At 41.3% G+C, this 22986-nt stretch overlaps 1 protein-coding gene and 1 pseudogene across 33 annotated transcripts in view; one reads left to right on the plus strand and one right to left on the minus strand.

Annotated features, from left to right (window-relative positions):
* Window positions 1-933, plus strand: part of LOC135971713 (asparagine--tRNA ligase, cytoplasmic pseudogene) — a 30647-nt pseudogene extending 29714 nt beyond the window's left edge.
* Window positions 934-4576: 3643 nt separating this feature from the next.
* The window catches only part of HEATR5A (HEAT repeat containing 5A), a 124416-nt gene continuing 106006 nt past the window's right edge, over window positions 4577-22986 (minus strand). For 30 of the 33 annotated variants that reach the window (XM_073997204.1, XM_073997199.1, XM_073997193.1 and 27 more), the window contains 7 exons: window positions 22526-22653; window positions 21362-21509; window positions 19220-19492; window positions 16024-16248; window positions 9032-9201; window positions 6696-6909; window positions 4577-6417 (listed from right to left, as the gene is read on the minus strand). In XM_073997204.1, the coding sequence (XP_073853305.1) occupies window positions 6110-6417; window positions 6696-6909; window positions 9032-9201; window positions 16024-16248; window positions 19220-19492; window positions 21362-21509; window positions 22526-22653 (1466 nt within the window). In that variant the 3' untranslated portion in view covers window positions 4577-6109. The remainder of the gene's footprint in view (window positions 6418-6695; window positions 6910-9031; window positions 9202-16023; window positions 16249-19219; window positions 19493-21361; window positions 21510-22525; window positions 22654-22986) is intronic. The other 3 variants (XM_073997196.1, XM_065548704.2, XM_065548702.2) reach the window with 1 other exon arrangement.

Below are 22986 nucleotides of genomic sequence, written 5' to 3' on the forward strand. Positions count from 1 at the left end.
TGAGGTGCGGCTTCATCAGGGACCTGCTATTGTCTGCCTAGAGTTTCTCTGCCTCCTGTTGTTACCAGTCTCAAACTCCTGGGCTCAAGCAATCCACCTGCTTTGGCCTCCCAAAGTACTTGGATTACAGGAGTGAGCCACAGTGCCCAGCCCAAGGAAGAGGCATTTTTGACTAAGTTCTCTTAGTTGTACCAGGAGACAGGCATTCCAGCCCCAGATGTTTTTTTGTGTCGCACAGTCATACAGGGCAGAGCATCCAGAATTTGAAGGCACTTGGCTGAATACACTCATGTGGAAGCTGGGTGCCCTTTCCTGACTTTTGAGGACCTCCTGAACTGATTGGAGGGCTTGGTTTGTAATGTAGTAGTCTTGAAGTCACTGGCGATAAGTATATAACCTGAACCCATACTTTAAGCCCACCAAACGGCCTTTTAAACAGATGCTATGGTGTGGCTAAAATGCAATATAAAGAAAAGATATGGAACTTCCTAGGAATTTGGAGAAAAACATCCCCAAAGCTCCTGAGGCTGATGACAACACCATTAATGAACCAATCTTGCTGTGTTGATTTCCTGTGATCAAGTCCTTCTATATGCAGTGACATCCTGAGCATTCCTGTCTTACTGAATCTGTCAGTGTGCTGATGCTGAATGTTGGTGAGATTGTGGGAGGCTCACTCCATATCTGGGATAATGAAGAAATGCCTGCAGGTTATAAAAAGGAAGGGATTGACCCTACTCCCTATTACTGGAATACAGATAAGAGAAAATATGGTATATGTCAACATGGAGGATATGACTTGGGCTTAGAATGATTCTTTTAAAAAATTATGTATGTTTTTAAGGTAGGATCTCAGTTGGTAGCTCAGGCTGCAGTGCAATGGCACAATTATAGCCTACTGTAACTTCAAACTCCTCAGCTCAAGAGAACCTCTTGCCTTGGCCTCCCAAGTTGCTGGGATTACAAGTGTGAGCCACTATGTCCAGCCCTTGGGATGATTCTTCTCTTGGATTCTGAAGTTATCACATCTGAGATGTATGCTTATACCATTGATTTGTCCAGTGCTGCAGGCCATAACTGATTACTTCTGAAGCACGAAAGAAACAGAATATGGTTCATGAAAGAAACAGGCTGCCTCTTTGAACAAAAACAAAAAACCCCCAAATACAAAAAGCCAGCATCTTCCCTTTCTTGTTCCACTGGGGTAAAACTGTTTCTGTTCTTTTTCATTCCTAATACCATACAAAGTAGCCCAGGCTGGGTGTGGTGGCTCAACCCTGTAATTTTAGCACTTTGGGAGGCCATGGCCAGCAGATCACTTAAGGTCAGGGGTGTGAGACCAGCCTGGCCAACGTGGTGAAACACCATCTCTATTTAAAAGAAAAATTACACAAATTGGCCAGGCAAGGTGGGGCATGCCTGTAATCCTAGCCACTTGGGAGGCTGTAGAAGGAGAATTGCTTGAACCTGAGAGGCGGAGGTTGAAGTGAGCAGAGATCATGCCATTGCACTCCAGCCTGGGCGACAGAGCAAGACTCCATCTCAGAAAACAAACAAAAAACAAAACAAAAGTTTTGGGGAAATATGTGGTACATACTTCTGTAGTTGTGAATACATTTCAGCACTTTATCTAATAGGTCATAATTTGGGGATTATATATGATATATATAATTAAACAGTTTTAAATATTGGTTAAAAAAAGGACTCTTGGGTTATGTATCTATTCCATCAAGTGCTATTCTCTAGACCTGTATTGTAAGATGCTTTCCATAAAGTTGATCTTGGAAGCTCCAGTTTTCTTCTCTGGGCTCCCATAGCGCTATATTCATAACTTTTTTTTTTTTTTTTTTTTTTTTTGAGACGGAGTCTTGCTCTGTCTCCCGGGCTGGAGTGCAGTGGCCGGATCTCAGCTCACTGCAAGCTCCGCCTCCCGGGTTTACCGCCATTCTCCTGCCTCAGCCTCCCGAGTAGCTGGGACTACAGGCGTCCGCCACCTCCCCCGGCTAGTTTTTTGTATTTTTAAGTAGAGACGGGGTTTCACCGTGTTAGCCGGGCTGGTCTCGATCTCCTGAACCTCGTGATCCGCCCGTCTCGGCCTCCCAAAGTGCTGGGATTACAGGCTTGAGCCACCGCGCCGGGCCATAACTTTTTTTTTTTTTTTTTTTTGAGACAGTCTCGCTCTGTCACCCAGGCTGGAGTGCAATGGCGCGATCTTGGCTCAATGCAACCTCCACCTCCGGGTTCAAGCAATTCTCCTACCTCAGCCTCCCAAGTAGCTGGGATCACAGGCACCTGCCACCATGCCCAGCTAATTTTTAGTAAAGATGGGGTTTCACCGTGTTAGCCAGGATGGTCTTGCTCTCCTGACCTCGTGATCTCCTTGGGAGCCCACCTCAGCCTCCCAAAGTGCTGGGATTACCGGCATGAGCCACCGTGCCTGGCCAACTTTTTTTTAATAAACTTTAAGCCCAAACCTCACCATCATACCTCTTTTATAGTAGTTACTTATATCTTTTCAAGGGCTTTCATGTTCCCTTAAGTTGACAGTGAAGTTTGTTTTATAGAAGTAAAATTTAGACTCAATATTTTATTAACAGAAATCTGTTATATCCAGTGTTATTTTACATAAGCTTTTAAGCAACGGGCTAAATAGAACAACTTAACTAGTAGCTTTGTCTGTATTTCTCCTCTTAGAAAAAAATAAAGCTCAAGACAAATATTATACCATTTTGATGGTTTCATCCAAGTTACTAATCAACATTTTTAATTTGTAAAGTTACCAAGCTAGTTAATATGCAACTGCTTTATTACAACGAGACTCATTAGTAATCTAAGCATATAATCTATCCCCATAGAAACTGTAGAAGATGGGCCAGGTGCAGTGGCTCATGCCTGTAATCCCAGCACTTTGGGAGGCTGAGGCGGGCAGATCACCTGAGGTCAGGAGTTCGAAACCAGCCTGACCAACATGGACAAACCCTGCCTCTACTAAAAATACAAGATTAGCCAGATGTGGTGGCACATGCCTGTAATCCCAGCTACTTGGGAAGGCTGAGGCAGGAGAATCACTTGAACCTGGGAGATGGAGGTTGCAGTGAGCCAAGACCGTGCCACTGCACTCCAGCCTCGGCAACAAGAGCAAAACTCCATCTCCAAAAAAAAAAAAAAGAAAAAAAGAAACTGTAGAAGATAATTTTAAAAATACTTTTTCCTACTGTATTAGCTAGAAATTTTTTAGTTGTAATTTGGAGAAATGTAATTGAAAATATCTTTAACAAAGACTGAGGAAGGCTCCTGAGGGAGCCCGGAGTGCTGAAAGAGGAGAAAAGCTATACCTTGATGGAATCGGGATTGCCAGTTTTTCTGTCTCCAGCATGAATGCTTGGGATCAGAAAGATGGGTTCAAATCCCAGCTGTTAAGCCTTAATTTCATTATCGGTAAGGATACGTTTAATAGTTCAGTGTTGTATTAAATAAGGCGATTTAAGGCAATACATTTAAGAATAGCTCAGATTTCCTAATTCCATTACACTGGACATAAGAGTTTTTTTTACTAATTACTGACATTCATATAAGCACCTTTAATCCAAGTAATTCAGGATACTAGGCTACTAAAGGAGTAGAAATCTTAACGTGTAAGAGCAAACTAAATGAAACAGCGAAAACAGACAAAACACTTTTTAGAAGTCCCTAAGTCAAATTAATTAGTTACATCCTGAGAACAACCTAGTTCAGCATTTACCTTGGCAAAGAAGTTACAAGTCCTGATCCATCCTGTACCAGTGCAATTCAATAGCTATTAAGTGAGCAAGTTATAAAAGACATAATTTCTCCCTTTGAAGAGGTACAGTCTAAGAAGGAGACAAGATAATATTAAAATGCAATGTGGGCTTGGTGTGGTGGCTCACACCTGTAATCCTAGCACTTTGGGAGGCCAAGGTGGGAGGACAGCTTGAGCTAAGGAGTTTGAGACCAGACTGGGCAACATAGTGAGACCTCATATCTACAAAAAAATTTTTAAATTAGGCTTGGAGGCGTACATCTGCAGTTCCTGCTACTTGGGGGGGCTGAGGCAAAGAGGATCACTTGAGCCTAGTAGGTCAAGGCTGCACTGAGCTGTGTTCACACCATTGCATTCCAGCCTGGGCAACAGAACAAGACCTTGGCTTAAAACAAACAAACAAAACACAAATTGCAATGTGATTTTTTATGCATACAAGAATGTATTAAGCACTATGGAAACACAGATGAGGAAGCAGTTAAATTGGTGTAAGAGTAGAAGTTAAGAAGTGTTAAGGAGAGTTACCAAGGAAAGGTGACATTTAAGCCAGGCCTATAAGGAATGGGCAATCACCAGACAGAAGAGAGGAGAGAAAAGCACATTTTAGGTAAAGGGAACAATAAGAAATACACTCGATGCCTAGAGACACTCAGGAAGAGACAGAAAATCTAAACCATCACAAATAATGCTCCAAAGAAAGGGCTCTTCTGAGAAAAAAGGCTGGTTTTCTGGACTCTGTGTGAGAGAAACCAACCTGCCATCTTTTGTTGGTAAAATAATTTAAAAATACAAGAATGATAATGAAAATTAGCTTTATTTATGTAACTTAGAAAAAATGATTGTAGTGTTAGAGTTTGTCAAATGTTTTCACTCTGAACAGTTTACAATAGTATTTATATACAAACATAATAAAATAGGTACATCACATTGCTCTTGCTTCAAAATGTTTTCTCAATTCTGACATGCCTCTATCACTTCGGTTTGTAATTTTTAACAGGGAAATGCTCTGTTTTGACATAGTGCTTGATTCACACAGTATAACACTGAAGTAGAAGGAGAATCAACAATCATGAACAGAGTTAAAAAATATTTTTCAACCAATATGACTTTATCATTAATCTTTTTTCTATAATAAAATATGTTTCATGTTAAAAAAAATACTTGTATTCACCTGATGACCTAAATTTGCTGTACTAAATTTGGCATTTATATAAACCCATAGTTGATCTAAATACAATATAGATATGAACCTATATTAAAACTCATTGATACAAATGTTTGCCACAAATGAAAATGAACACAATTAGTAAGAACAAAGGTAAACGGAAAAATCCATTTGAAAAATAGTGGAGATGCCTTATTCTATTTAAAATGAGTAAAACTTCCATTTTCTGAACCCAATATAAACTAAACCAAAAGATGGTGAAAAACCATGATATAGATACCAAATCTTATGTCACACTGTAAGGCTGTAAGTAATCTGTATTATTGCATACTGGATAATCCTAGACCAGGTTTCCTAAATAGTCCTCCAATCATTTTATCTTCTTGGAGAAATCAGAGAAAGTTTAATACAATTACTGAATAAGGCAGATTTTTTTTTTTTTTTTGAGATGGAGTCTCACTCTGTTGCCCAGGGTGGAATGCAGTGGCACAATCTCGGCTCACTGCAACCTCTGTCTCCCAGGTCCAAGCGATTCTTCTGCTTCAGCCTCCTGAGTAGCTGGGATTACAGGTGCGTGCCACCACACCCAGCTAATTTTTGTACTTTTAGTAGTACATGTTGGTTTCACCATGTTGGTCAGGCTGGTCTCGAACTCCTGACCTCGTGATCCAACTGCCTTGGCCTCCCAAAGTGCTGGAATTACAGGGGTGAGCCACCATACCTGGCCAAGGCAGATTTTAAATCAGCAACTGGGATATAATATTAGTGCAGATAATTTACACTAGAGTCATATTTATATCTGTCACAGTATTAAGTATACCGCATGTGTACGGACTGTTAGAAGAAATCCATTTCATTTTTAAAGCAGTAGATTGTTTAGTAAGTTTAGTTCTTTAGCACTTTCTTAAAATTCCTGGTAAGTTAGCTCCGTTGTCTTTTTAAATAGAAAAAACCAACCAACCAACCAACCCACAAAACCCACGCACACACAAAAAAATGGTAAGTATGCTGTTACTTTGAAGAGTCACAGCTGTTTAAGGTAAAACAATCAACTAGACCTCCAAGGGCACTTGTGTCTAAAATGTCCCTTTTGTCCCCAAAGGAAATGATCAAGTATTATATTAAGGTGCTTACTATTCCAAATAATAATAATAATAATAATATCAGAGGAAACTGGTCTTTAATTGGATGCTTGAGTTTTTTCCAGGACTCTTAGTATATTTAGATGTTGGTATCTTGACTTTGACACTTTCCTGATTGCCCTTTATAGCGGCCTCAAGGCGGGCTTTTAGGGCTGGAGAAGAAGCCACTAAACTTTTAAAAACAGATGAATACTGAGGTCCAATCTGCATGAGATTTTGTAGAGCAAAGTCATGTAAATTTCTCATTATGGAAGTTGCTGATCCCAGAGCATTTTCATCCAAAAGGAAGGAAATGAGGATGGGCAAAAGACAGGCCACCAGCTGAGAGCCTAGAAAGTAAACAAATGATATAAGTTCAGGGACTTAAATGTTCCTAACATAAGGCTGCAAATGCCCCTGATCTGTATACATTTTTCCCCACTAAAGAAAACAATTCATCCAATATCTTCTAAATTCATAATTATATCAATACTTGGGATTAACATGACACCTTTCAATGAATGTGAAATACAGATATGATGTGACTGAATGTTTTGCAATTTAAATAACAGTAAAGTTCTGACTTTTGTAGAGACTGAGTTAGTATGAATTTAGTGCTGATACTTACGATGGTGTTCTTCAGCAACAGTAACCAGTGTTTCTAAGACCTTTATGCCTTCTTGGAAGATCTGAAGCTCAGCAGTGTTTTCAGGTTTTCTCTTGTCTATTTCCTGTAGTTTTTCCATGATACAGGATGCTAAAGAGTAAATGTATGGGTAGGAAACAGCTGGATTTGGATACTGAAAGATGGAATGTAGGAGCTGGTAGGTCTTGATTTGCACCTAATCGGGTAAGAGAAAAGAACAGCAAATACTATAAATAAAATTTTAAAAAGTTCCTGACGACTCTTTGCTTTTTAAAGTAGCAAAGGTATTTAAATTTATTTCTAATTTATCTTTAATTTTGAAAGTCCAAGAGCCAACAGGTAGTCAAACTTCTTTTTTTTTTTTTTTTTTTTTTTGAGATGGAGTCTCGCTCTGTCGCCCAGGCTGGAGTGCAGTGGCCGGATCTCGGCTCACTGCAAGCTCCGCCTCCTGGGTTCACACCATTCTCCTGCCTCAGCCTCCCGAGTAGCTGGGACTACAGGCGCCCGCCACCTTGCCTGGCTAGTTTTTTGTATTTTTTAGTAGAGACGGGGTTTCACCGGGTTAGCCAGGATGGTCTCGATCTCCTGACCTCGTGATCCGCCCGTCTTGGCCTCCCAAAGTGCTGGGATTACAGGCTTGAGCCACCGCGCCTGGCCAGGTAATCAAACTTCTATGCTAACAGTGGTTGTGACAGTTTGGAATGGGAAAGAAGCCTATAGGTAAACAGGGAAGCAAAACTGAGTGGTTAATTTTTCTTCTTTTCTCTAATTCTCCTTTCCCCCCTCATGTCTTTATAATGTAAAACAAAAACACCACCAAAACCCCTCCTTTAACTTTTTTTTTTTTGAGACGGACTCTTGATCCATTGCCCAGGCTGGAGTGCAGTGGTGTGATCTCGGCTCACTGCAGCCTCTGCCTCCTGAGTTCAAGCAATTTTCCTGTCTCAGCCTCCCGAGTAGCTGGGACTACAGGCGTTCGCCACCACACCCAGCTAATTTTTTCTATTTTTTGTAGAGAAGGGGTTTCACCTTGTTGGTCAGGCTGGTTTCGAACTCCTGACCTCAACTGATCCACCTGCCTTGGCCTCCCAAAGTGCTGGGATTACAGACATGAGCTGCCACACCCAGCCTCCTCCTTTAACATTTTTATGGGTAAAAAGCAAAACAAAACAAAAAAACACCCAAAACAACAAAACACATACAACCTTGAAAGATAGTTTGTTGATTTCAGAAAATGTTTTAGACAAAAATGATGTATTTGATGTTCAAATGTCATGGTCTGAGTGTTTCAAGGAACCACGTCTGGACCATATTAATTATGTGTCATCAGGCATCAGAGTCCCGACTTGGAGACTGCTATACAAAGCTGCTGCAGGCAGCAGGCAACAGGACAGAGGATAAAAGGAAATGACTATACATCAAATATATAAATCAACTTTTATTGAGTTAACTGTAATGGTGTTTTAATAATTATTTTTTCTGAGAGAAAATCTGGTTCCTATATCTTCAGGAGTAGATATATGTGTGATCACTGGCTATGAACTCACCTAGAGGCACATAAAAAATAGGAGATTACTCAAGCAAATGAAGGGGACATAAAGGAACGGGATAAATTTGTGTGTATTGCTTTTGGAATGGGTCCTATTATTTCACATTCATATTACTGAAGGTATGTGCTCGAGTCTTTTTTTTTGAGACAGCGTCTGGCTATGTCATCCAGGCTGGGGTGCAGTGGCATGATCGTGGAGCCTCAAGGTCCCAGGCTCTAGTGATCCTCCTGCCTCAGTCCCCCAGAGCAGCTGGGACTACAGGCCTGTGCCCCCACACCAGGCTAATTTTTGTGTTTTTTTGTAGAGATGCTTTCTCACCATGCTGCCCAGGCTGCTCTCGCACTTCTGGCCTCAAGCAATCTGCCCACCGCGTCCTCCCAAGTGCTGGATGGAATTACAGGCATGAGCCACAGTGCCTGGCCTCCCTTTCTCTCTTTTTTTTAAAAAAATAAAATCCACTACAATATGCTACAAAGTATCTTATAAAAGTCCCTTATAAAGTTCTAGTGCTACATCAATCTTAAGATTCCTCTATCTCAAATTTAGTTTCTTAACATTTCCTCTTCTGCCACTATCCTCTACCCTTAGAGCTGAAGAACAAGACTTATTTGGCTTTGTCATTCCTGAAATAGAAATTAATCTGAAATCTGAAAATTAAAAATTTGTAGTCTAATATTTCCTATTGGAGCCAACAAAATCACAAAGAAAATTTTGTAAAAGCCTAGCCATAGTCCTATTACATACATCTTTCCGTTAAAAGACACTTACCATAGGATCTTTTATCTCAAGAGTAGCTTTAAATTTATCAATACAGCGCTTCTGAAGGCATGGGATGGTAGTTACTTCTGGACTGGTAGACAAAATAAACACTGTGATAGCGGTAAGTAGACTGACTTCATCAAGTTCTTCGTGTGTTTCATCAACTAAAGAGAAATGCTCTGTTAGAAACAGATCATATTTACTGTTTTATATACCTGTGTGAAGCTGTCTGCAGTTTGGTGTACCCAACAGATACAGACAATGAACGCTGATTAAGAACCCTGGCAAATGTACATTTTAAGATGTGCATTATAAGTAATTCTAGAGCTAAGAACTACCAAAGTAATTATAATCTTTAGAGGTTAAGGCATCAGTAAATAAATATATACATTTACTAGGAATATATATTTATTAGTTGTGTGACTTTGGACATCTAACTGCATCTTCAGTTTCCTCATCTGTAAAAATGGGAATAACAACAGTACTCACATTGATAGGGTTAGGAAGACTAAATGAGTTAATCCATGTGAAGCATTTAGAATAATGTGCTACACATAACGCTCAGTATATGCTACTTATCATGTTAATTACTTTTACTGTGAAGCAATACAGAAATGCTTGGACAATTATTTTCTCTTTGTTAAAGTATTTTGATAATACATGTATCAAGTGAAAATACCTTAGCACTTTACACATATGATTTCTCAAGAGTAGAGAAAAACCTGAAAACAGCTGTGTACCACAATCATTTGAAGGAATTTTCTATTAGAAGTAATCTACCTTTATTTTCTAGTCATATTCTCATTAAATAATTTTAATGAACCTGCTGTGGAAAAAAAATCACTGTTATTCAAAAACGAAAGGTGTAGCAAATTCAAATATTTAAATTGTTTAAGAATGGGTTGTTACTTATGAAGAAATGACACACATATGTAGTAGTTTTGGTCACATTCGTTCAACAAGTATTTAAGAAACATTGTATGCCAGCCCTCTTTTAGGCACTGAGAATACATCTTATAGAGAAGATACACTATAAACTGAGAAGCAAAGACTTTCAGCTAGTGATGAGGTCTAAGCATATAAAAATATATTAAAAAGCTGGCTGGGTGCGGTGGTTCACGCCTGTAATCCCAGCACTCTGGGAGGCTGAGGCGGGTGGTGAGGTCAGGAATTCGAGACCAGCCTGGTGAACATGGTGACGCCCAGTCTCTACTAAAAATACAAAAATTGGCCAGATGTGGTGGTGCATGACTGTAATCCCAGCTACTCGGGAGGCTGAGGCAGGAGAATCACTTGACACTGGGAGGCGGAGGTTGCAGTGAGGCGAGATTGCACCACTGCACTCCAGCCTGGGCTGCAAAGGGAGACTCCGTCTCAAGAGAAAATAAAACAAAACAAAACAAAACAAAAACAAAAAAACACCACACGAGGAGCAGTGGTGTGTGTCTGTACTCGCAGCTACTTGAGACACTGAGGTGGGAGAACTGGTTGAGTCCACCAGGAGTTCGAGGCTGCAGTACACAATGATTGTGCCTGTGAATAGACACTGCACTCCAGCCTGGGCAACACAGCAAGTCCCTGTCCCTTTAAACAAACAAACAGACAAACAAACAATATTCAAAGTAGCCCAGGACAGTCTATACTGAGAAAGCCTTGAGGAGATAATATCAGAGTTGACGATACTCAAGAGGCACAGTAGCAGTGAAAGCAAAATTTTATGGATGAATAGGATTTATTTTATAAAAGACATCTGAACGATTTTAAGGTAAAACAAGTACACAGTTAATATTTAACGTTAACATGTAGCACTGCTATAAGCACTTTATACACATTAAATATTTAATCAACATAACAGCAACATGAGGTAGGTACTCATATCCCTTATTTTATGGACGAGAAACAGAAATGTAGTCATTTGTCCGAGTCACACAATTAGTAAGGCAGAAAGTTTGATTACAGAGAGTGTACTGTTAACTATAATGCTATACTGCTTCCCTTACAGCAAAGTTATTTTTAACCACCTATAGCAACTTGAAACTGCAACAGAGTCAGCTAATTTGTTTAGTAAAAATGTCTTTATTCTCAGTAGGATAAAGTTCTCCTGGGTTCTTTTTACCTTTTCTTCTAAAATCTCTTTATTCCTACTTTTACCTATGGTAGATGCATAATTTGCTTAGCATTAGCCTGTGAAAAGCCTGTGTGTTAAGAACTGAGGCCTCTTGCCAACAGCCATATGAATGAGTCATCTTGGAAATGAATCCTCTAGCTGCAGCCCTGGCCAACACCTTAACAGTAATTTCATGAGAGAACCTAAGCTAGAACCACATAGCTAAACTACTCCTAATCCTGGACCCATAGAAACTGTCAGATAATAAATGTTTGCTCTTTTAAGCCACTAAGTTTTGAGGCAATTTGTTAGGCAGCAAACATTTAACCTGTCATGATCAACTCCTTAATTTCTCTCAGTAGCTACTCTAAATCTTGTCCTAGCCTAATTCCCTGATACACATCCAAAAACAAAAAAAAAACAATAAAAAATACACAACCCATTTTTTTTGTGTGTGAGATGAAAGAGGCAAGCTCATCATAACCCTCAACATGAATTATTATTATTATTTGTAGAGACAGTATCTTTTTTTTTTTTTTGGTTTTTTTTTTTTTTTTGAGACGGAGTCTGGCTCTGTCGCCCAGGCTGGAGTGCAGTGGCTGGATCTCAGCTCACTGCAAGCTCCGCCTCCCGGGTTCACGCCATTCTCCTGCCTCAGCCTCCCGAGTAGCTGGGACTACAGGCGCCCGCCACCGCGCCTGGCTAGTTTTTTGTATTTTTTAGTAGAGACGGGGTTTCACCGTGTTAGCCAGGATGGTATCGATCTCCTGACCTTGTGATCCGCCCGTCTCGGCCTCCCAAAGTGCTGGGATTACAGGCTTGAGCCACCGCGCCCGGCCGAGACAGTATCTTGCTATGTTGCCCACACTGGTTTGAACTCCTGGCCTCAAGCGGTCCTTTGGCCATGGCCTCCCAAAGTGCTGGGATTACAGGCGTGAGCCACAATGGCCAGCCCTCAACCTAAAAACTTGTAGCTATAATACTATTTTCTATCCTCACCTCCTGTTCTTTCCTCATATTGGCAGAGGTCAATCCTTTTAAATGTACTGTAAATTTTATTCCTTCTGCCTAGACAGGGATGCTGCTTTCCTTTCTAATACTTCTAACTCCAACCACATGTCCACCTCCTTTTTTTGCCCTGTAAGTATGAACTCATGCTTGAATGTCATCTTTAAAAAAAGTTATCCCTTGACCTTACACTTTCCGTTTAGCTATTTCTCTTCTTCCTGTGAAGAGAAGCCTATACCTGATCCTTCCCATTCCTTACACCTCTCATTTGTGCCTCAACACTGTGAGCTCTATCCCTCACACTGTTTGGCCTCTCTACAGTATTTTATAGTGCTGACCACTCCCTTTTTATTAAAAACTGGCTTCTGTAACTACATTATCTTCTGAATCTCCTCTCACCTTGCTTTTGGTCCTCTTCTTGCTCCAGAAACTCAAGCTGGGTGATTTCAATTGTCCCATAGGTTACATTGACAACTCCCAAATACATATATAGTCCAGAAAGTATCTCTAGCCCAGACTACTTTCTTGAATTCCATACCTCCACCCATCTGTTCCATTTGACCATCCTCTAGGCATTTCAAAATCAACTCACTATCTTGTCCTAAAAACCCTCACTTGGTTATTTCTGTTAATCACATTTGAGTGTTCAAGTCATCCTACCCTTTCAACTCCTAAATCAAACTATCAGTAAGTTCTGTGGAAAACTGCTTAACATTTTACTTTTCATCATTCTACTCCTGTTTGTCCGTACTAACATTATCTTATCTCCTACAGTTTGGCTTTCTTCTTTACACTGCTGCCAAGAGTGAACCTTTAGAAACGCAAATCCAAGCACATTACTTTCCTTCTTAAAACCCTTTCAGCCGGACACAATGGCTCATGCCTGTAATCCCAGCACTTTGGGAGGCTGAGGTGGGCGGATCACGAGGTCAGGAGTTTGAGACCAGCCTGACCAACATGGTGAAACCCTGTCTCTACTACAAATACAAAAAACAAAAATTAGCCAGGCCTGGTGTTGCACACCTGTAATCTCAGCTACTCAGGAGGCTGAGGCAGGAGAATCGCTTGAACCCGGGAGGCGAAAGTTGCAGTGAGCTGAGATTGCACCATTGCTCTCCAGCCTGGGCAACAGGGCGAGACTCCATCTCAACAACAACAACAACAAAAAACCATTTCATGATTCCACATGCCTATTAAAGGCAGTCCAAATCGTGCCAAACACTCCATAATCTGGCCCCATGTACCATCCAACTTATTTCCCTACTAATTGCCATTTACCACTCTTACATAATCTTCCACCCAAATCCATACCCCCTCATTGTTCTACTTGCCTTCCTTAGCTATTTAATTCTCCAAGTTTTTGGTCAAACTGTTGTACCTAGAATCCATTTCTTTCTTTTTTTTTTTTTCTTTTTTTTGAGACAGAGTCTTGCTCTGTCGCCCAGGCTGGAGTGCAGAGGTGCGATCTTGGCTCACACTGCAATCTCCACCTCCCAGGTTCAAGCGATTCCTAGAATCCATTTCTACGATGTCCATGTGGAGAAAACTTTCTAATCCTTTAAGATGTTGACTCTTCTGAGAAGCCTTAATGGTGGATCCAGAGATGCACCACTGACATCCCCTTCAAGGGAAAATGTGCTGCCCAGCTGTGGGAAGCGTGATCAAGGGTCAGCTCCTTCTGGGTCAGCCTCAGCTAGAGATAGCTATCTTACCTGAGATCAAATCCTTCCTGGAACAGCCCACATTTGAAGGCCAGGCCATTTCTGTCATATGTTCAGACACTCTGATGGGCAATCTGGCTCCAGAGTTCCTCAGACGGATTTACTGAGATTTGTTGGGAAACTGTCACAGTTTGACTTCTTTTGCCCAATATTGTCTTCCCCTTTTCCCTCACAGATGTTGTTTCTTAATAAACTTCTTGCTCCCCAAACTCCCACTCAGTGAGTACTTTTAGAGAATCCTACTTGTGACACTCTGCCTGATTTCACTTAATCAGTACCAAGTACTCCCATTTAAAAAAAAAAAAAAGTTATATATATATTTTTTTAATGTACTAGAAATGCAGTGATAATTAAGACATGACTATTGCCTTTGGGAAATTCTTAAGGTAATAATCACACCCAACAGCAATTTATAGGAGCCAGACTCCACTATATTCCCAACTTTGGGCAAAGTGGGTGGTCAATAAATGCTGATTTCAATTGAAAAATTTTATATGTAAAATGAAATATGGCAAATTGTGACATTTATAAACAAAACTGGGAAGGCAGGGAAAATGTATAATGTGTATAAAGACTTTTTATAATCACTACAACATACTATTGAAAATAAAAGCCTCACAAAAATAAGAAGAAAGAGAAATTTTTTTTTTTTTTTTTTGAGACAGAGTCTTGCTTTGTCCCCCAGGCTGGAGTGCAGTGGTACGACCTTGGCTCACTGCAACCTCTGCCTCCCGGGTTCAAGCGATTCTCCTGCCTCAGCCTCCGGGGTAGCTAGTATTACAGGTGTGAGCTACCACACCCAGCGATAAACAAGTTTTAACAGATGTTGAAAATAATACTGGCTATCATTTATTGATATATGCCAGGTAATAAGTGAGATGCTTTTCACATATTAAGTTACTGCTCTAACAATTTCTTGCAACATAATATCCCTATTTATTAATAAGAAAACTAAGGTGCAGAAAAACTGAATAACTTGACTAGTCACTTAGTAAATGCTGGCATGGTGAACCAGATTGGTCTTTTTTTTTTGTTTTGTTTTGTTTTGTTTTTTTTTGAGACGGAGTCTCACTCTGTCGCCCAGGCTGGAGTACAGTGCCGGATCTCAGCTCACTGCAAGCTCCGCCTCCTGGGTTTACGTCATTCTCCTGCCTCAGCCTCCCGAGTAGCTGGGACTACAGATGGCTTATGTACTTTTCAGTATACTGTGTGTATTAAAAACTTCCATTGGCTAGACATGGATTATACTCCATTATTTTTTTACTAAACACACTATTATATCTGAAGGTCTTTCACTGTCAACGTGTAGGTTGCCTGTCATTTAACAGCATTAAGGGTTAAAGACGCTAAAATCGGAACACAGCTTTTTAATTTTATTTTTTTGAGACAAGAGTCTTGTTCTGTCACCCAGGATGGAGTGCAGTGGCACGATCTTGGCTCACTACAAGCTCTGCCTCCTGGGTTTAAGCAATTCTCCTGCCTCCTGCCTCAGCCTTCCGAGAGCTGGGATCACAGGCGTGCACTACCACACCTGGCTAATTTTTGTATTTTCAGTAGAGATGGGGTTTCTTCATGTTGGCCAGGCTGGCCTTGAACTCCTGACCTCAAGTGATCCACCAGCCTCGGCCTCCCAAAGTGCTGGGATTACAGACATGAGCCACCGCACCCGGCCCCAGAACACAGCTTTCTTTCTTTTTCTTTTTCTTTTTTTGAGACGGAGTCTCACTCTGTTGCCCAGGCTGGAGTGCAGTGGCGTGATCTTGGCTCCCTGCAACCTCCAGCTCCAGGGTTCAAGCAATTCTTCTGTCTCAGCCGAGTAGTTGAGACAGCATTGGGTAGCTGGGATTATAGGCGTGTGCCACCAGACCCAGCTGGTTTTTGTATTTTTAGTAGAGATGGGGTTTCACCATGTTGCCCAGCTAGTCCTGAACTCCTGACCTCAGGTGATACACCTGCCTTGGCCTCCCAAAGTGCTGAGATTACAGGTGTGAGCCATTGCACCCGGCCAATTTTCTATCTACTTATACGTATCCTCTAAACACATAGTATTGAATATGGTCTCTTCTAGGTGATATGGCCAAATACAATCAAGTAAAATATCCTCAAAAAACTCTTTTTCTCACTTTTTAAAACAAACTGAACTGCTTCCAAATAGCCTCAATTACCTGGATCCCAACAGTCAAGAACTGTTGTTAAAGCACTTCGGAGAAGGTCAGTCCAAGCAGTGTGGCTCTTTTCTGCCCGCGCCATGGGAGAAGATAAGATTCCTTTCAGAGCCTGTAGGGAAGCTGCAACCGTCGAAGATAACTGGCCCCCCGGTAACTTCACAGCAGTCTCTCTAAGGACCCCAATTGTGAGGTACAGTATAGTAGGGAGAATTGAGATGCTTCCTGTAAGATAAATTTTTTAAAAACATACTGCATTTCAACCTATGTATATATGGTTCCTAAAAACAAATCATCAAGGAGTAAGACAATGTCAGATTTTTAGTTTTTAAAAGATGATTTCTAATAAAGAACTGTAACTGTTAAGATAATGTAAGTAGTTTTATTAAAATTTTTAAGGATGGATTAAATCTTGATGGTTATAACTGGAGATGATGTTTAAATTGTATGAGTATCATGCTTTTGCTGTTTTTGTTTTATTTGGCAGTTGATAAATGAACTTATTTTTATTTATCTTTTATTGTGGTAAAATATATACAACATAAAGTTTACCATGTTAACCATTTTTAGTGTATAATCCAGTGGCATTAAGTACATTCACAATGTTGCCTGGGCAACACAGTGAGACTTCATCTCTACGAAAAAAAAAAAAGAAAAAAAAGCTGGGACGGTGGTGTGCGCCTTAGGAGGCTGAGGTGGGAGGACTGCTTGAGTCCAGGGGGTTGAGGCTGCAGTGAGCTGAGATTGTACCACTGAACTCCAGCCTGGGCATAGAGTGAGACCCTGTCTAAAAAAAAAACCAACCAACAAAAAAATAACATCTTTAGCGGCTGAGTGCGGTGGCTCACGCCTGTAATCCCAGCACTTTGGGAGGCCAAGGCAGGTGGATCATGAGGTCAGGAGATCAAGACCAGCCTGGCCAATATGGTGAAACCTGTCTCTACTAAAAATACAAAAATTAGCCAGGCGTGGTGGTGCGCGCCTGTAGTCCCAGACACTTGGGAGGCTGAAGCAGAAGAACTGCTTGAACCTGGGAGGCAGAGGTTGCAGTGAGCCCAGATCGTGCCACTGCACTCCAACCTGAGTGACACAGCCAGACTCCATTTCAAAAAACAAAAAACGAAAAAACACCCTTAGCAGAAATATGTTTACCAATTAAGAAGTATCTACTAAGTACTAAATACCTATAATCTGCTAGATTTCACAGAATATACAATTTTAATTGGAAACAAAACATTTCTCTTTTTTTTTTTTTTGAGACGGAGTCTCACTGTATTGCCCAGGCTGGAGTGTAGTGGCGCGATCTCGGCTCACTACAAGCTCCGCCTCCAGGGTTCACGTCACTCTCCTGCCTCAGCCTCCTGAGTAGCTGGGACTACAGGCGCCCACCACCACGCCCGGCTAAATTTTTGTATTTTTAATAGAGATGGGGTTTCACCATGTTAGCCAAGATGGTCTCGATCTCCTGACCTTGTGATCCACTCACCTCAGCCTGGGATTACAGGCATGAGCCACCGCACCTGGCCGACATTTCTCTTTTATATGTAATACTCAATTACATATAATGCCTTTGTAGGACAGATAAAAGCTACAGACCGGCCGGGCGCGGTGGCTCAAGCCTGTAATCCCAGACTTTGGGAGGCCGAGACGGGTGGATCACGAGGTCAGGAGATCGAGACCATCCTGGCTAACATGGTGAAACCCCGTCTCTACTAAAAAAATACAAAAAACTAGCCGGGCGAGGTGGCGGGCGCCTGTAGTCCCAGCTACTCAGGAGGCTAAGGCAGGAGACTGGCGTGAACCCGGGAGGCGGAGCTTGCAGTGAGCTGAGATCCAGCCACTGCACTCCAGCCTGGGCGACAGAGCCAGACTCCGTCTCAAAAAAAAAAAAAAAAAAAAAAAAAGCTTCAGACCTACATATGGAAATAACACATGCATATACATGAAAAAACAAAACTCAGATGAGCTAGAGTTTTTAGAGAAGCCTTTATACCTGAAGTAGGCCTGCAGTTGAACCACGAAGAAAGAAAAATTTTTAAAAGCAGATAAGGGTCATTTCGATCAAGTAATGACATGGTAGTACAGAACAAGGATGAACATGAAGCCTCTTGGGTTTAGGATTTGCAAAGAAGGAACTGAAAAAAGGTAACGACTTAGCAGAGCTACACAGAGAGCCTTAAATGCCATGTTAAAGAGTATGAACTTGCTGGGCATGGTGGCTCACACCTGTAGTCCCAGCACTTTGGGATGCCAAGGAGGGAGGATCACTTGAGGCCAGGAGGTCAAGACCAGCCTTGGCAACCCAGCAAGACCCCATCTCTACAAAAAATTAAAAAAAAAAAAGTTAGCCAGGTATGGTGGCACAGGCCTGAGTCCTAACTACTCAGGAGGCGAAGGCAGGAGGATTGCTTAAGCCCAGGAGTTTAAGGTTACAGTGAGCTATGATTGTTCCACTGCACTCTGGCCTGGGTGACAGAGAAAGTACCTGTGTCAAGCAAACAACAACAACAAAGAGTATGGAGCCAATTCTAAACAGAACCAGATACAATGACAAACTTTTGCCGTCACTGAGGCAGGAAAAGTCTGTTAGAAACTGTATACCAAAACATGCCCAAGCACTAATAATTGCCACTGACTGAAGTACTGTCAATCATAGAAGAGCATATCTATTTATAATACTTGCTATTTCTATATTTTCACTTTCTCTCTTTTTTTTTTTTTTTTTTCAGACGTAATTTTACTCTTGTTGCCCAGGCTGGAGTGCAATGGCATGATCCTGGCTCACTGCAACCTCCAACTCCCAGGTTCAAGCGATTCTCCTGCCTTAGCCTCTTGAGTAGCTGGGATTATAGGCATGTGCCAAAATGTCTGGCTAATTTTGTATTTTTCGTAGAGACGGAGTTTCACCATGTTGGTCAGGCTGGTCTCGAACTCCTGACCTCAGGCGACCCACTCACCTTGGCCTTCCAAAGTGCTGGGATTACAGACGTGAGCCACTGCGCCTGGCTCTCTATATTTTTACTTTTAGTAAAACAATTTATTAAAATGTAATCCTAATCTTAGAGGATTAAAGACAATACCCAAATGTTTGGGTCAGCATTCATTTAAAAAGAAAAAGATTAGCAACTAGACTCCATTACCTATTAAAACCATTTCTCTTCTAGGTCAAGTCAAGCAATCACATACCACAGCATACCTTCAGGAGAGCACACTGCAGGAAGTTCGGAAAGGATAACCAACGCAGCTGAAACCAATCTACTTCCATCTTCTGATAGCATCTGTGGCTTCCTAGCTTTTACTCCTGGGCTACCTGTCAATTTAGGATTTAATTCTGGGAGCTGTCTAACTAGAATGCATACACACAATTCTAGTGTTGCAAAGACCAAAGACTTCCCAGGTACAAGTCCTCCGGTGTCCTTTCCCTCTCCGAACTCTGGCAGAGTTTCCTTTTCAGCAGCCCCATCATCAACTAAAAGACAGAAAGAACAGTGTTTAATAAATACTTTGTGCTTGCTTTGCTTCTGGTAGATGGCAATTTAGTTAAATCCTGTTACAGGAAATACATTTATTTAATTTTTTTGAGACTGAGTCTAACTCTGTCACCCAGTCTGGAGTGCAATGGCATGATCTCGGCTCACTGCAACCTCTGCCTTCCAGTTTCAAGCAATTCTCCTGCCTAAGCCTCCCGAATAGCTGGGATTACAGGCATGCACCACCATGCCTGGCTAATTTTTGTATTTTCAGTAGAGAAGAGGTTTCACCATGTTGGTCAGGCTGGTCTCGAACTCCTGACCTCAAGCTATCTGCCCGCCTCGGCCTCCCAAAGTGCCAGGATTACAGGTGTGAGCCACCGCGCCCGGCTCGGAAGTATATTTAATGACTAAATTTTGGGTGTGAAAGACTAAGAGAGAAAGAAGTTATGAAGGGAAAAGTAATCATCTTTATTATGACTTCCTATTGCAATTGGTCAAAAGAAGTCTTTTTAATCCTGTCAGTCTTATAATATTGCCTGGTTAACTCCTTCTTGCTGTTAAGACTGTAAACCTGATAGCTAGAGCTCCAGAAATTACCATGTGATCTTAGGTATCGATGGTGGCTGGACAGGAAGAAAGTCACGTCCTTAATGTCTTTAAGAAGGTGCCATATCAGCCCTAGACTCTCTATCTCTGGCCACCTATTTAGATGAGCAAATAAATCTTTGGGGTTTAAATCCACTGTTATATTGGGTTTTCTATAATATGTAGCCAACTATAATCTTAAGTGGTAAACTCTCTAATACCATATTAGACTTGTAAATGAGCAATCTGCAAACATAAGTTCTTTCCATGCACACTGGTAAACATAGCTAAAGCAAGTACTCTAGTAGTGAAGGGATTTATTTCTTCCAGGTTTTGTTAAAATTCTCATTTCACCCAGAGAATAGTAGTTTAACTACTGACGATATCTAGACTAACATGCAGAGGTGAATGAGAGGATTTAAAACCATGCCAGGCTGGGCATGATGGCTCATGCCAGTAATCCCAGCACTCTGGAAGGCCAAGGTGAGTGGATTGCCTGAGTCTAGGAGTTCGAGAGACAAGGCTGGGCAACAAGGCCACATCCTGTATCTACTAAAAAATACAAAAAAATTAGCCAGGCATGGTGGCATGTGCCTGTAGTCCCAGCTACTCAGGAGGTTAAGGTGGGAGAATCACCTGAGCTTGGGGGGTCGAGGCTGCAGTGAGCCGAGATCATGCCACTGCACTCCAGTTTGGGCAACTGGAGTGAGACCTTGTCTCACTAAATAAATAAACAAATAAATAAAGCCATGCTTAAAGACTCTACTTTCAGGGATCATTTCTTTTTTTTTTTCTTTTGAGACGGAGTCTTGCTCTGTAGCCCGGGGCTGGAGTGCAGTGGCCGGATCTCAGCTCACTGCAAGCTCCGCCTCCCGGGTTTACGCCATTCTCCTGCCTCAGCCTCCGGAGTAGCTGGGACTACAGGCGCCCGCCACCTCGCCCGGCTAGTTTTTTGTATTTTTAGTAGAGACGGGGTTTCACGGTGTTAGCCAGGATGGTCTTGATCTCCTGACCTCGTGATCCGCCCGTCTCGGCCTCCCAAAGTGCTGGGATTACAGGCTTGAGCCACCGCACCCGGCCTCAGGGATCATTTCTATAGTTTATTACTAGGGAAGTTTCTCTGAATGTGCAGAGCACAAAAAGTAAAACAAGGCCATGCCTAGACATGTTTTATTTGTACTACACACAAAAGATGATCAAAACTATAAAGATATATTAAACAATACTTTACAAAAGAATGATGCTATTTGATCAACTCGGCACTAAAGGTTAACATTTACCTTCTGCGCTTCGTCTTTTTTCCTTCACATGTTCTTGAGCAGCACAGATAATCTGCCTTACCACTTCAAGTGAAGCCAACTGAATGGAAGGTGATTCTCTGGTTAAAATTACTCGATGTAGAACGTTCAGTAATTCTATACCCAAGTCCTATCATAGAAATCATGCAGAGGACACTGTATTAGAAATTATACATTTTTTTTTTGTAAAAAATACCAATGCTAAATGCCATGACAAAATTCAGAAAAAGAGAATGTAACAAATTGCTTTAGTGCAATAAAGTTAAGTAACATTTGCTCCATTTTAAATCAATGTCAGAGGCCAGGCACAGTGGCTCATGCTTGCAATTCCAGCACTTTGGGAGGCCGAGGTGGGTGGATTACTTGAGGCCAGGAGTTCGAGATCAAGCCTGGCCAACATGGTGAAACCCTGTCTCAACCTGATTAATGCTTTAAACCTAATAATAGCATTAAACACTTAAATAATAGACAGTCTATGCAGAAGAAATTATACTACTCACTTATCTCAACATCCAAGAGTCAATAACAAAAGAAATATACTAGATAAAACATGGTATCAAAAGTATCTGCCCAATGCATACTTGCCCTTGAGAAAAGCAGTCAAAGGGAAGTACCATACTTTGTACAGGAACCCTTTTCCCATGGCCACACCCAAGTCAGATATTAGTGCCTGACTCCATCTAAAGATTAGCCGGCAATCTCTTAAAAAGACCTAGAGGGAGAACTCAGCCAACAGGAATACTTTGTAATGGACAGTAACTACATGAACCCATTAGATTCTCTCTTGGGGAATGGAATATAAGATACAGGTATATACACAAAGAGCAGGGTATGCAGAAGCAAAAAGACACAAAGAATAAATGCCACATGTAATTAGTGGCTACTGCCCTGGAGAATGCAATATAGAACTCTCCCATCATTGCAGAAAGCAGCAGAGACAGAAAAGTGGCAGAGTCAGAGGCATGATTGTTTCTGGGTCAACACATACGCTTATGGCATTCTGGTTCCAAGGCCTAGCTGTGTGGCCGTATGGTTTTAAAAAAAAATTTCTCTGTGTTTACTCTCTGTTAACTATAGAAACCTGAACATGTTTCTCTTCCTTAAAGTCTACAGAAGCCTTACAAAAAAAAACCCCAGATAAATCACCTGATCACTGCCAATTTTTGATCTGGGCCAAGGTACATCTAGAAGGGCTTGCAATGCATGTAAACAAGCAGTTATGCTTTCCATGGTTGCATCTGAACGCAAGGAACATAGAAATTCCACGCTGATTCCTGTGGAAAGCAAAAAAAGAGGAGGAGGCTTCTTTCAAATTATTAGTTTATGAAATTAAGTAATTAATCATATTTTGGTAAGATATATAAACAAACAGTAAAAAGGTAATACAAATAAATCACAATGAATTTAAGACTAAACAACTAAATGACAAGACAAGTCACTTAATAGTTTGTTTCTATCTACATGTACAAGAAGAATAATCTATGCTGGGCGTGGTAGATCACCCGAGGTTGGGAGTTTCAGACCAGCCTAACATGGAGAAATCCCGTCTCGACTAAAAATATAAAATTAGCTGGGCATGGTGGCACATGCCTGTAATCCCAGCTATT

The sequence above is a fragment of the Macaca fascicularis genome, chromosome 7 (assembly GCF_037993035.2).
Source record: "Macaca fascicularis isolate 582-1 chromosome 7, T2T-MFA8v1.1".
Lineage (NCBI taxonomy): Eukaryota > Metazoa > Chordata > Mammalia > Primates > Cercopithecidae > Macaca > Macaca fascicularis.